This window comes from Corvus moneduloides, chromosome 3 (genome assembly GCF_009650955.1).
Source record: "Corvus moneduloides isolate bCorMon1 chromosome 3, bCorMon1.pri, whole genome shotgun sequence".
Taxonomy (NCBI): domain Eukaryota; kingdom Metazoa; phylum Chordata; class Aves; order Passeriformes; family Corvidae; genus Corvus; species Corvus moneduloides.
In genome coordinates this window covers 108888891-108902470 of record NC_045478.1, presented here as the reverse complement: position 1 = coordinate 108902470, position 13580 = coordinate 108888891, and the positions used below count along the sequence as shown (strand labels likewise).

At 44.9% G+C, this 13580-nt stretch overlaps 1 protein-coding gene across 1 annotated transcript in view; it reads right to left on the bottom strand.

Annotated features, from left to right (window-relative positions):
• Positions 1-8288, bottom strand: part of LOC116441477 (calpain-8-like) — a 29720-nt gene extending 21432 nt beyond the window's left edge. Inside the window, exons 1-2 of the mRNA XM_032103407.1 lie at positions 7997-8288; positions 5725-5794 (exon numbers count right to left, since the gene is read on the bottom strand). Coding sequence (XP_031959298.1) covers positions 5725-5794; positions 7997-8233 — 307 coding nt within the window. The 5' untranslated portion in view covers positions 8234-8288. The remainder of the gene's footprint in view (positions 1-5724; positions 5795-7996) is intronic.
• Between the last annotated feature and the right edge of the window lie 5292 nt (positions 8289-13580).

The following is a 13580-nucleotide window of genomic DNA, read 5'->3' as shown; positions in this document are numbered from 1 at the left end:
TTCTTTGAGGCTTTCCTTGGTACAGACGTATGCCTTAAGCTGTTACAATTTCTGTTTTCCTTGAAGAGGTAGAAATAATGGTGATAAGTCTGGGGAATGGATTTTCAGAAGAGGAAGATGAAAAGCCTTATTGAGTTAGAAGTGAAATCCTCATTTTTCTGATGCTCTGGCTGTCCCCGGCATACTGTGAAGTGCAGGAGATTATTTCTGAGAAGGTGGCAAGATGGGGGTCCCTGGTGCTCCTGTTGTGTCCCTCCATCCCGTGAGACCAGAGAAAGCCTGCAGCAGTGACAAGGTGGTGCTCTCCCAATGTGCAACACCTGGAAGGGTTTCCCCTTCCTGGTCCTGGCCAGGATTTTGAAGCCAGTGAATGCAAAACTACTCCAGGCTTTGCTGAGGGTGGTGGATGTTGGATGCACAATTAGGCAGAAGATTCAGTGAAATGAGGGGGGTTTCCTTAAATACACTGTTTACTTCCCTGCCTCAGAACTAAACAATTTCAGAATCTCAGCCCAGAGGATGCCAAATGCAGCGTGAAATCCTTTAAGGCGCCTTTCTTACAGCATGAATTAACTTCTTAGCGTCTGGGAGAGTGAGTGACGTGGGTGCTGCTGCCTGTCTCCAACACACCAGTGCAGTCTGACCCCCCAGGGAAGCATTTCAGGACATGCCTGCTCAAAGCACACCCAGGAAGAATTGTGTTGGAAGAATTGCAGTGGTGAACTTGGCCTTAAAAGCAGCCATGCCTGCCTTGAGCACTGCAGAGTCCTATCTCCAAACCTCACTTTCCGGGGCCTAATATCTTTGACTAAGCTTGTGCCAACCAAAAGGAACCAGCTGAGAATTGGCTGCTGCGCAGTAACTTGATAAAAATGGAAGTGTGTCTGAATGTAGATGGTTTGGGGGCATCTTTATGTAGTGGAGGTGCATGACATTCAAGCTCCTGTGATGTTTACTTTCAGAGGATGTAGGAATCTGTCCATATCAAGGAGCTTCCACGATGGGGCCTAAACTGCGCAGTTGGCCTCTTACCTTCTTCTATACCACAATGGGATCCTGGCCTATTAATAAGCTTTCTCAACCCTACTAGATAATATATGACTAGTTCTAAAAGAGTACAAATTGACAGTTCCTGTTCCCTTTTTCAAAGTTCAACATCATTTTGCCAGCACCAAGTTTCCGAGTTTAGTTTGTGGTTGTGCCTACAGGACAGCACAAGAGCCCAGTCTTCCCAGAAAGGCACCTCATGTAGGACCACTCAAACTTGTTCTGGTTCAGCAGCAGGTTGTAAGTAATCTTTCACACTGTGAGGAAACTATTTTATTCCATTCCTAAAAAGGGAATATTTTTGAGGGAGAGAAAAAGAGGCCAATTGACCAATTAATTAGAATTTATTTCAAATAGGCTCATAGTTGGAAAAATGACAATATCAAAAAGCATTTCTGCTCACCATATGGGTGTGAAGTTGCAGCATTTTAGCTTATAAAAATAACTATTTTTTTGAAAAAGCCTTCTCAATATTAGCCCTGCAAGGCTAAATCACTTATGGACACATATCACTGCTTCTGGTCAGTCTCATATTTCATGAACAAAAGTTTCAGAGAAGTACCAATTAGTGTTTACTGCTGCTGCTGAATGTCCTGAAAAGAAACCAGCTTGATTCTTGGATCTGAAGTCATTTGAAATGGCAGTAAAGTGAAATTTTGGTTTTTTAATTTTTTTTTTTTTTTTAATTTAAGCAATTCTGACCTTGAGATTGTGGTGGAAAGGGTAAACATGAAGCCTAGCTGTGCCTAGCTCCTGTGTCTGTGTCTGTGTGTATCTATATCTGTATCTATATCTATATCTCTATATCCATGTGTGATCTTGGAGAATTACTTTGACTGCTAGTGCATTTGAAATAGAATCCCTTGCTGCTCACAGATGTCCTGAGTTGGCTCATGTTCTCAGTGCTGCCCAGGCAGCTCCTGGTTTACAGAGATAATCAAATTGCTGCAGCGAATAATGAATCCTTGGTGATCTGGAAGCCCAGCGACTCCTCTGTATTGATGATGTTTACCCAAGCATGCTCCACTTGCAGAGGCCATAAAATAAATGAGAAATTTGATTAGTTTCAGTTGCTCCAGAGCTGTGCTCAGTTTCTGTTTAGCTACCATTAGAGTGTCTAGACACAGAGCATCTAAACTCTCCTTTGAACTAGAGATGGTGAGTTTCAGCCAAAAGTCTGAGTGTCTGGTTCCAGGATGCAACTGGACAGCACAGAGGCATTTCTGTCCTGACTCTGTTCTGGCTTGTTGCTATTTCAGCAGTGTCTGGTGTTCAGAAAGGATCCAAACACAGTGCTGTGGCTCTTGCTTCCTGGATCGCCAAGCAGCTTTGACTCTCAGCTTTAGTCTCTGCTGGAAGCCCTCCTTCAGAGCTTATAGTACCTGTGGCATCATACCAGACATCAAGGAAGCACTGACCCACTAGCTTATAACTTATGGTAGTGTAGGTTGCCTCTGCTCTGAGATTTCTAAAGACTTTCTGAGGTTTTCTATGGAAATGAGTTTTGTTCTGCAGCTTTTAACAGAGAGGCAAAGGAGAATCCAGCAAAGGAACAGGCTTTCTTCTCCCTGGGGTCTCAAAGTTGTTAGTGAATGTATTTTTGACATCAGTGGGTTATATTTGCTAGAACCAGGATCTCCAATATCCCTGAGCCCACGGGATTGAATGTCAGAAGGTCCCTATATTAACACCTACAGCAAAATAAGTAAACAAACCCAGAACTATTAAGTTCTCTCCTGCCTACAGCCACTTCAAAGGCTCCCTCAACAGGTATCAGATCTATCTCAGAGCTGTCAGGCTTTGGTTTGTTCTCCAGGACACCTGTACTCCCCTCAAATCTGCCTGTAGGATAAGGCATGCACAAAGCACACGTGGGGTGGGCTCCTGGGCTGGTGTGACTTGGTGCATTTGCCTTGGCTTCAAGGAACTCCTCCAGCTGCCAGCCCAGGCCCAGGGAGCTGCCGTGCCTGGAGTGGCCTCTGGGCGCTCAGAACAAAAGGCAACTCATGAATATAAATTGTGTGGATCTAGAAAGCTAATATTAAACGGAGGGAGTTTCAGTACGTTTTATATTATTTAAATTAAATGTATGCCACTTACTTCTTAAGAACTTCTGCAAGCAATCCTCGGGTTAACTTATTCAGATAGCGGCAAGAAAACTTCATAAGTCACCTTTAATAACCAAGACTATGTGACTACATTTCAAGTTGTTACTAGGCTATCAAAAAGATATGGTTCAAAGAACGTTTAAAACATTTCAAGTCTTTCAAGTCCCCATCAAACTTCCCAAGCCGATATTCATCTAGCTTACGCTGTTGTCAAAGAAATAAGTTTAATGGAGTGAGACTAACTCTGCGTTTTCTTGTTCCTTTTGTTCCCATAAACCCAGACCTGCAGTGCTATTCTTAAAAGAAAAGAAACATGTCAGACAATATTATTAAAAATAGGCTCTATTTCCCTAAAGGACACGTTAGTCAGTCACATATGTGGCTTATGTAAATATGTAATCAGGGTCTGTTTCAATAGAAGTGTTTTAGTAACAAGGACTTTGATATTCAAGGTATTGGATCAAATACCAAAAAGCTTAGTATGCCTCAGAGATGTAAAGCAAATACCTGAAGGCTAGAAGGGAAATCCCATGCCTGCAGTTTATTTTTGTGAAGGGTCAGTGTGTGTAGAAGTAATTGCAAGCAGCCTTGCAGAAACAAATTGGATTATCTTTCATTATTTTCTCCTTTTCTTCTTTATTTTTTTTTTTTTTGTGTGTGTGAGAGAGAGAGAGAGAGAAAATCAAGCTCCTAATAAAAGCAGAATCAGATTTTGGGGTTTTTCTTCTAGGTTTGGGGTAGCTTTCAGGACCAGCCCTTGGGTTACTGCCCACCAAAAGCTGTCTTGGGAAAACCCAGAGCAAGGCACCATCCACAGATTCACAGGAGGTTTTGGGGTCCAGTTCTGTTGTTACCACTACGTGATGGATTTTGGCCCTGATCTCTAATGAAAGCCCATTTAGCACAAGGGACTGGGACTCTACAGAAACATTCAGCAGGTGACAGAAATAGAAAAGTGCTCAGGGTATTTGTATTCAGTTTCTAGGCTAAACACAAATAACGTACTGGCCTCTTCTAGTTTAAGAACAGATAATATTTTTCAGTCCTATAACTTGTAAACTGTCAGGGAAAATGAGGTTTTACTTCAGATGTATGTTCTTAATTTTTTTTTTATGCCATTATAGAAACTTTCCAAACAGGAGGTGACAAGAAATGTCGCTTTTAGTACTTACTTGAGCTATTCTCCTGAAATACAGTAAGTGATTTCCCCATACTCTATTCCAGCATCCACCAAATAAATATCTTGGAACAAGTATATGATTGGGCATCTTATTTTTAGCATTTGGAGTACAAGCCCACAAACCAGGGAATTTTTTAGCAATTGCTTTAATAGTACTGTGTTTACAAGAGCAGCACTGGTGTTATTTATCGCCAACGACTTGCAGAAATTGTTTCAATCTCATTTGCACAATGGATGTGCTGGAAGACCAGGGAGGTCAGGAGTACTGCAGTTAGCAGCACAGGAGGGAGAAAGGCTGATTTCTCTGTGTCTAATCTATCAAATTCTCATTACAAGAGTTTCAGCCTTCTCGCCTCTCAATGCAGTCAAGGGTTTGCTGCTGCTGTCCTCTGCAGCTGGATCTTATCAGCGAGGCAGGCAGGGAAAGCAGCAGCTACTCCAAGAGGGAATAAAGTCTCCTTACAGCTCCCTTCTGGCCACTTGCACAGCAGCTCTGTTTAGCCAAAGGCAAGCACTGCAGAAAAATAGGTAAGGAAGTTGTTTTATGATGGATGTCTGGGAGAGGATGAGTGCTGCCTGAGAGATACCACCTCTGCATCAGGCCCTGATTTGGGGAGCTGAGCACCACTGCCCTTTTTGTCTATGTGGCTAGTGCCTGGTTGCTCCTGTTCCTGCTCACAGCTCTACATGAAATGCTGTTCAAGCAGAAAGGAGTGTTCAGCATGAAGGGCTTGGAACAATTTATTTGTTGTGGATGGTATTACAAAGTTTACATTCTCTGTTCATCTTTTTATCATGTGGTCCTTGTTTCTAACTCATGCTTGGACCACCCTGCTTGACACAAAATGGCACATCATAGACCCAGCCCCTCTACTAAACCAATTCCTGCTCTGTTCCTTGGTTGTTGTGCATTTGTTTGGTGTGAAACTGAGGCTGGAACTTGCTCTGCCTCCCAAATAAAAATCCCTAAGGACTAGGCTACAGCAGAAAGCTTCCCTGGTGTCCCTTGTCCCCCGAGTCTTTGGAGCTGCTCTTGCTGGCATGGGCACAAATCCCACTCTCTTGCCTCAGGGCAAGTGCTCTCACTATTGGGTTAGCATCCACCTCTGTATTAAGGGGTCAAAAGCAAACCAGTTTTATGTTCCACATAATTACTTCCCTTCTCCAGGAGACAGTTTGGTGTCTTCCAATTTTGCACAGCTCTTACAAGCCCATATGTACCCTGTCTTGGGCAGCAGTGCTGCTATGTGAGTCCTCTTCTTGGGTATCTGTCCCTCCATACTATGTCTGGGAGACAGCCAATAAAACAGTCCATGTATCAGGAGTTTTTAAATGAAGCTTCATTTCTTTTTCTTCTTCCAAAACAAAATTCAGAAGCACTGTACGTACCCAGCTCTCCTTGGCAGACATCTGTTCGGGTAGCTCCTCCAACTATAAACTGAGGGTTGGCACATAACTCCTGAAAAGACACGATTTCAAAGTTTGCATCATCCTCTCTGGTCTGAAAAGTTCCCTTTACTTCTTCCTTGTTTCAATATTCAAAAATTATTAAACACTTTCAGCATTTCTTTAAAAATATATCCTTTCTCCTCTGTCTGATTAACAGGGTCCCAGGATAACATCTCCTTATTAAATTGAGGAGTGCATACATTTTTTTTGAGGCAAATCCTGACACCCTTTGCTACTAGCCACTGTCAGTGATACTACTGAGAATTTTTTCTACTGTGGAGACAGAGATGAAAATTCACCTCAGTGTTTACATCTTACTTTATCTTGCTGAGGTTTTGGTTCAAGCAACACAAATGAGTTTGTGACTGTGGCTGCTGCCTGTGCCACTGGAACTGTGCTGAGTTTCCAGTGCCAACAGTGTGGAGGATGTTCCCCCACCCTGACCCTGCTTCCTGGGAGGCCAACCACACAAATGCTTTTATTAGCAACAACCCCCCTTTCTTCCTGGCCCTTTGGATCCAGCCAAGTAGGTTATGGCAACGACTGTCACTCCTATCCCAACCCTGAGCTCTCCAACAACTCATGGCCTATATTAGGAAGTTATTATTGTCTCTCTAGAGACAAAAGCCTTTTCTGTTTTGCTGAGAATTTTCCATGAGCTTCTGGATGGCAGCAAGGAGCGGTATATACGAAGCCTAACTTGGCAAGCAGGGTTGAGGACAGTTTAGGCAGTCACCGGCTCTCCTCGAGAGCAGCAGTTGTCAGCACCCTGTGGAGAGACAGAGACAACCCAGGACTTCTTGTGTATGATGAAGAGCCAGTTTGTGAATCTCCTCTCCAACAGGCATCATCTCAGCTACATCCTTTTGCTTCTGTCCAGTGGAGAGGAGTCCAGCAGTAGGTTACCCATCACACCGAAGAAGGTTTTGTGTAGTTTTTTTCTCTTCTCCCTCCGAAGTGGTGCACCTGGTGTCAGTCAGCTGCATATGACTTATTACTCACCCAGATACCTGTCCTTCCTGAGCCACTCCCAAGTGCCACATGCACCTTTCACACAGCTGAGTTTCCCCTCAGGGGTCCCACACGGGTTGGTCTCTGGCAGGCAGAGCTGGGACATTTAACCCTGTTGGATCTCAGCCCTCAGTTATTCTTACCCTGCTATGCTTGTGGCTGTGTCTATGCCTGCAGCAGGCTCAACATTGTTCTTTTATGAGAAACCCAAGTCTAATTTAATGAGTTTTCTAAGGCTGATCTTCTCCAAGGATAGGCAAAGCCAAGACACATCCGTGGTACTTGCTGAGGTAACATCCAGGTGCCAGAGTGAGGTGCTGATGGAAAAATGGGATTGCCAGGGGTATTAAACCTCGAGTTACTACACCTGCAAGTTTCTGTTTCTCACTTTTCAGGTGAAAAAAAAATAAAACCCCAAGCCTTGAAATTTTCTGTTTTTCTCATTCTCCTTTCCTCCACCAGATGGAGGTAAGTAATTGGGTGGGCGGGGGGGGGGGGGGGTGTCCCAATTTTTTTTACTATTCCTTGATGTTGCAAGATGACAAAGGAGAAGTAAGTAGGGACGGAAATAAATGACTGAAAAATGAGAGAGCAGAAAAATCTCTGAAGCCCTGATTTTGTCACTCAAAAAAAAAAAATCATCATCTAATCTTTGCTGATGAAAATTACTTTCCTAGAATCAGAGGCCATTTCTAGGATATATTTATTTAGGTAATAGCATTTCCAGTCAGTTGCTATTTAACTGTTACAGGCAGCTTGACGTGAGGCAGAGGATTTTATTTAGGTATGAACCTGATTTCCTGAGGGGCACAGTGGCAAGTCCTGGGTGTGGGGGCTGTTACAACTGACAGTCGATGGCACTTGGGGTGGCCAACAGACTGGCTGGATATATGTGGGGCTTTTGCATCCATCTCCAGATTGGACCTGTAGCTCTCTGGAGCTGGAATAGACAGGAAGAAAGCAGGTTGTCGTGAAGCAGTTATAGGACTCCCTGCTTTATAATGGGCTTAGAAGATAATGATTTCTTTTCCCACCCCCTTTCCAAACTTGCTTCTGCCAACCTTGGAAGTAAAGCAAGACAAGAAACAAGACATACAGAAACAGTGGATATTCAGGCTCACCACTGATTTAGCCTGGTTGTTCAGCTGGGCTTTGGTTAGACTTGCACCCAGTGAAACAGGCAGTTACAGAGCACTCTTACCGTGGGGCGCTTCCAGACTATCCCCTGGGTTTTGAAGGAGTATGGTCCCAGGTCCCGGTAGCCCAGAGCAGAAGGACAGGCTGGGAACTCTTCATCCTTGAACAGTGTACCAGTCTGCAGGCACTGCTGCTTCAGGGCTTCATAGTCCTGCTTCAAATACTTGATGGCATTCCTGTTGGATCCCAGCCCATCCGCTGCCGCTCGTTCTTGGCATAGTCTTGCTGTGACCCTGGACATGCTGCCCACCCTCCCAGTGTGTGCTGCAGCTCTGCCTTTGCCTCCTGGGGGAGAGGAGGTGAGTATGGGCAGGCAGCCAGCTCGGGTGGAGCCAAGGACTGCCCTAAGTGCTCCAGCAGCCCTGGAGGGAGGAGGCACCAGGAGTGCAAATACGTACTGGGGAGACAGGTGGGAGCCTCAGCCATCATGGCTGGGATTATGGACACTGCCTGCTGCTACTCCCATGGTATTTGGGTTTTTTTGCTGTCTCTTTTTAAAATACTCTTTTAGCAAGAAGCCACAGAGAACTTTTTGCAGACACACCTGTTAACAGGTGGAAAGAAACTGTGTTCATTCCATGTGCTGAAAGTCAGGTTTAAGGATCAGTCCTTTAAAAATCCAGGTGAAGATGGTTTAGAACTCCTTTCCCCCTTCTGAGATCAGGCTCTGTGCTGTTGGAGAGCTGTGCAGCCACATAAAACCTGGAGCTGGCTATCTATTGCTACAGCTTACATGGCTGTGGTGATGCCATGGAGTTTTAAAGCTAGGGAAAAGCTGAACCCACTTCTGGCTTAAATGACGAGGTTTTTTTCAAAAAGACCCCTCTCTTTGGTACTCTCAAAGCAGTATGAATTTATAATTTAATTTATTAGCAACAAGAGATGTGAACTTGACAGAGCTAGAGCTGGCCACTTGCAGAGGGCAAGGATACGATCCAGGAGCATGTCTTAGGCCAAAAATGGGAAATTGTTTCACTAGATAGGAGGGAAGCTGGTAAGCCCCACTACCCCTCTCCAGTGTCACCTTGGGCAGAAGTCACTAAAACATCATCTATAAAAACGGGGTCTTGTCTCAGCTAGTGAGAGATTACCCATCATATTTACAGTCTTCTGGTGCTGTTTCCTGCATATAAAATGTTTACAGGCTGAAAACAAAGAAAGCCTTGGGTGATAAAGGCTTTATAGACCTCAGGAAATAGTGGTTCCTGTTCTGGTAGGAGAAAAACTCCGTTTCCACCCTGGCAACCCCATTTTGTACTGACACAGGGGTGCACACGTCCCTGGCAAGGTGCCTGCAGATGTCTGGAGGTTCAAAAACTGATGGCGGAACTATTTTCCACGAAGCACAGGTGCTCTCTGCTGTCATCCTGTATAATGACTGGGATTCCCCAGAAAGCCACTGCGTGTCCAGCTGAAAGCTGGGTAAACAGTAACTTTGTTGGCCAAGGAGCATGTTTGATGACTACCTCTAGGTAAATTTAGACAGAAGGTGTGGGGAAGGGAAGAGAGAATTTTTAAGGACTGAAACCTGGTGAGATAAGGAGTCCAAACAGAGCGTAGCTGGGTTGCTTGTCTGCAAATATTTGAAGAGAGTGAATGCAAAGAAGGAAACAAAATTACTTGATCAGGTCCAGGTAGTAGAGGCTGGGCTGAGGGAATTAATATATCAGTTACCCCAAAATTAAACTAATACTGTTGAAATTGAGTAAAGGAAAAGGATGGCCAGCATTTTATCCCTGTTGCATTTCAGTATTTCCAGGTATGTCTGCGTATTCAACCAGAGTGAGGAGTGGAATAACAAAAGGTTGAGGGGAAGGTTTTTTTTTTCCAGGGTGGATTTGTTTTTCCGTCAAATAGACCCACTCAGGGGTACCCACTTTCTTTGCTCATGGAGCAGAATACTGCTTTCTTTCCTACCCTGCACCAGTGCCTTGTGCTGAAATTCCCTCTCTTCCTGGGGTCCAGAGGAATGCTCCCACTTTGCTGTGATTGCTGTAAGCTGCAAGTTTGGTGACATTGTTCATGGAAAAGCATGGTGCTCCAGCAATTGGAAAAGGTAATTTTGAACATTTTGAATATTTTGTTCTCCATGCACTTTTTCAGACATACACTTGTTATGCTGTGTGCTCTGTAGCTCCAGTTGCCACTAGATGTGAGTAGGCACGGCAGGAGTGAAGCTTTGTGCATCACCAGAGTGTAACAGGGAAAGACAGACAAAAGGTAGGAGCACCTCCCCTGTGGACACAGGCTGAAAGAACTGGGGTATTTCAGTCTGGAGAAGAAAAGCCTCCAGGAAGACCTTAGAGCACCTTCCAGTTCCTAAAGGAGGTTACAAGAAAGGGAATTTTTACAGGGTTTGTAGTGATAAGACAAGTGGGGATGTATCTTCAAACTAACAGACAGGAGGTTTAGATGAAATATGAAGTAGAAATTCTTCACTATAAGACCAGTGAGCTCTGGTACAGGTTTCCCAGAGAGGATATGGATGTCCCATCCCTGGAAGTGTTCAAGGCCAGGTTGGATGGGCCTTTGGGGAACCTGTTCTAGTGAAAGGTGTCCATGCCCATGGTAGGGGGATTGGAACAACATGGTATTTAGGGTCCCTTCCAACACAAACCATTCTATGATTCTATGAAATACAACTAGATTTTAATAATAAATTTCAGTTTTCACATTTGGAAAGAGGCTGAGGAGGGAGGCTCCCCTTTTCTCTGGGGGAGGCTTGGACCAGGTAACCACCCAGTGTGTCCACCACAGCTATTTGATTTTAGTGATCCGTAGCACAGCACTTCAAATCCATTTTCCTTGATTAGCAGCAGCATGATTTGTGTAGCAAGTAATACACAAGCACCATCTAGAGGATATAAAGAAGAGGAGATGATGATGACTGTATAGTTGACTACAGCAACAGCTGACAGTTGTATTACAGGAGGAAAAGTTTTCTGGTTCCCCATGACTCAAAAACTGCTGCTGAAGTGGCATTAACCCCTAGGGTTAACAGTTATAACAATTATTTTGGCTTTTGTTGCTCTGCGATTTGCATATTTTTGCCTGGCTTTTGCTGCTCTCCTTTCCCTCTCCCCTTTCCTTGATGACAGCGAGAGTATGAGGGGAATAGGGAAGAACCAATTAAACCAGGAAAATGCATCACCTGGGTTTCAAAGAAGAGACTGAAAATTGCATGCAGTCAGGACTGTTCTGTATATGGGGAAATCTTTAGCAGAATATAACTACCAATTACCCAGCAGTTCCAGATACATTTCTGATATAGTACATTAGAGAGAAATGAGAGGGCTCTCCTGTACTGCAGCACTTGGCTAATGAGGATTACATCTGCTTTGCTGTACTGTAGACCCTGCAGCATGAAAACAGATCTGTTTGATTCTGAGAGCTTGCCTTCTCCTATTCTAGATGTATGGGCTCCTACCCACCCTACTGCTGTGAAAATGGAGTGACTATCAATAGGAAGACTATTGGGAGCTGTGAAAGTTCCTAAATGTTTGTCTCCAGAATTATTGTTTTAGAGGTTGCAATATTTTATCCGAGTGTTTGGGGAGGGAAGGGTTGCTACAGGCTGCAGCCTGGCAGGTTCCCCATAGGGAAACACATCTGAAATTAGCTCTGATTCTGCTTGTTTATTTTATAAAAGCCATAAAACTGTTGGTGCCTGAGGAGAAGGAAGATGATATCCTGCAGAGGCAATGTCTGCACCCCAGGTGTGAAGCTCCACAACACAAGTTGGGCTGATCCAGAATGATAGTTCAGCACTATGGGAAGGAAGCTGGGAAGGATAGCTGGGTTTTGCAGGATGACCCAGGCCTTTCTGACACCTCACCTTGTGATGTTGGGGAAAGCTCAGTACCTCTCCAGATCCCAGCCTCAAACAGCAAAGCAATTCCCTTCCTCATGAAACATCACTACTGCTACTGCAAGCCTCTTCCTCTGGGAAACCACCCTCATCCTAGTGAGGACAGGGCAGTTCCTGGGAGGAAGAACAGGAGCCCAGCAGGTGCATAGACCCATTCCTCCCTTCCTGAGCTGTTGGCCATTTGTTCTCCGTATCTAAGCATAGTGAAAGGGCAGAGGAGCAAGGGGGAGGAGGGATGGTGCAAGGCCGAACAGCTCCGAGTTACTCACAGTTGCTGAGTGTGGGCATAGGGAATCACAAGCCCATCCTGCCAGAAACTCCATGCTGTGAATGGCAGCTGGATGCTCCTCATCAGGAACCAGAATGAGCTGCTGCAGCAACAGCTGAAACCACTCACTTGCAAAATGTGAGAGTTGGTGACGTCTTTGAAGAGCTGCAGATGTGCAGGGAGATGAAGAAGAAGATTTCTTTTTCCTTCTGAAGTTTACTGGTTTTAGGGAGACACAAATGGGCAACTATTCATGGGACTGCTGCTTTTACCTAAGAGCATTACACTGGTCTCACAGTCAAATGGAAATCACCTCTTTCTTTAAAGAAAATGGGCATATTGTGTAAATACGTAGAAAATGAAGGAACTGGCTCAGGTAGTGCTGAAAATAACTTCTTTCCCTCTTACTGTGGACTCCCATCCACATCTGCTGCTGGGCTGGAAGTGGAAGCAGTTGACTTGTTGACTTACCTGGCTGCAGAGGACTTTGTGGGCAGGCTGTTCAGATGGCTGCTGGGACAGCCAACTTCCCATATAATAAGATAAATTCTGTATTACACCGATATATCCTTGTCTGTCATTAAACCACATGGGACAGTATGGTCCCTGTAAGTTTGGGACCAGTCTAACAAGCCTGGGTGACAAATATACCTCTACCCTGCCTTGCCACAGGTACCTCTCCCACTGCTTAATTGAATCCTTGCTGGTTCAATTTCTTTCTGGCTTTGCTCCCTTCTGTTCCTCTCCTTTTCTGTTTGGCTCAGTCTCAACCCTCATTGCACCATGGAGACTCTAAGAAAACTCTGGTAGCTCTGACTGAGCAGAGCAGAGCAGCCACATAAGATTCTTGCACACACTTGTTCTTGGTCGTTGTCCAGCAGAGGCTGTCGGCTGCCAGCAGACCCCAGAGTGGTCTGTATCATCTATGAGGCACAGGGGAGAGGGCTAAGAAAAGCAAAGTAATTATAGGACAGATTTTCAGCCCAGCTTAAACTTCTGCATCTGCTGGTACATAGCTAGAGTAGAGGAGTTCACAAACCAAAACTGGTTTTGTGGGCCAGTGAAAACCATTGCTTTGAGCTGACTCTGGTTTCCTTTTACCCCGACTCTTGTAAAACCAGAGAAGTCTGACCTGTGGCAGCTGTACAGATTCGAACCACTGTGTGGAGCCAAAGAAACACTTTTTGAGCAGCTCTACAGCTCCCGGATCCGTCACGTTAGGATGCAACACAACCCACTGGGAGTTAAACTCCCCGGCGGTGAGATGCTGTTGTCTCCTGGTCCAGGAGATGGCCTTGCCTGTGAGGTAACTCAGCAGTGCTTAGCAAATCTAAACAGTTGAGCAAAACCATCCTCCAGTGCCACTCTGTGTCCTGCTCGAGCTTCAGCACAGCCATGCTGGAGACCTTGGCCAAAGGCACACCCTCAGTTGAGTGCACACAGCTTGCGGCA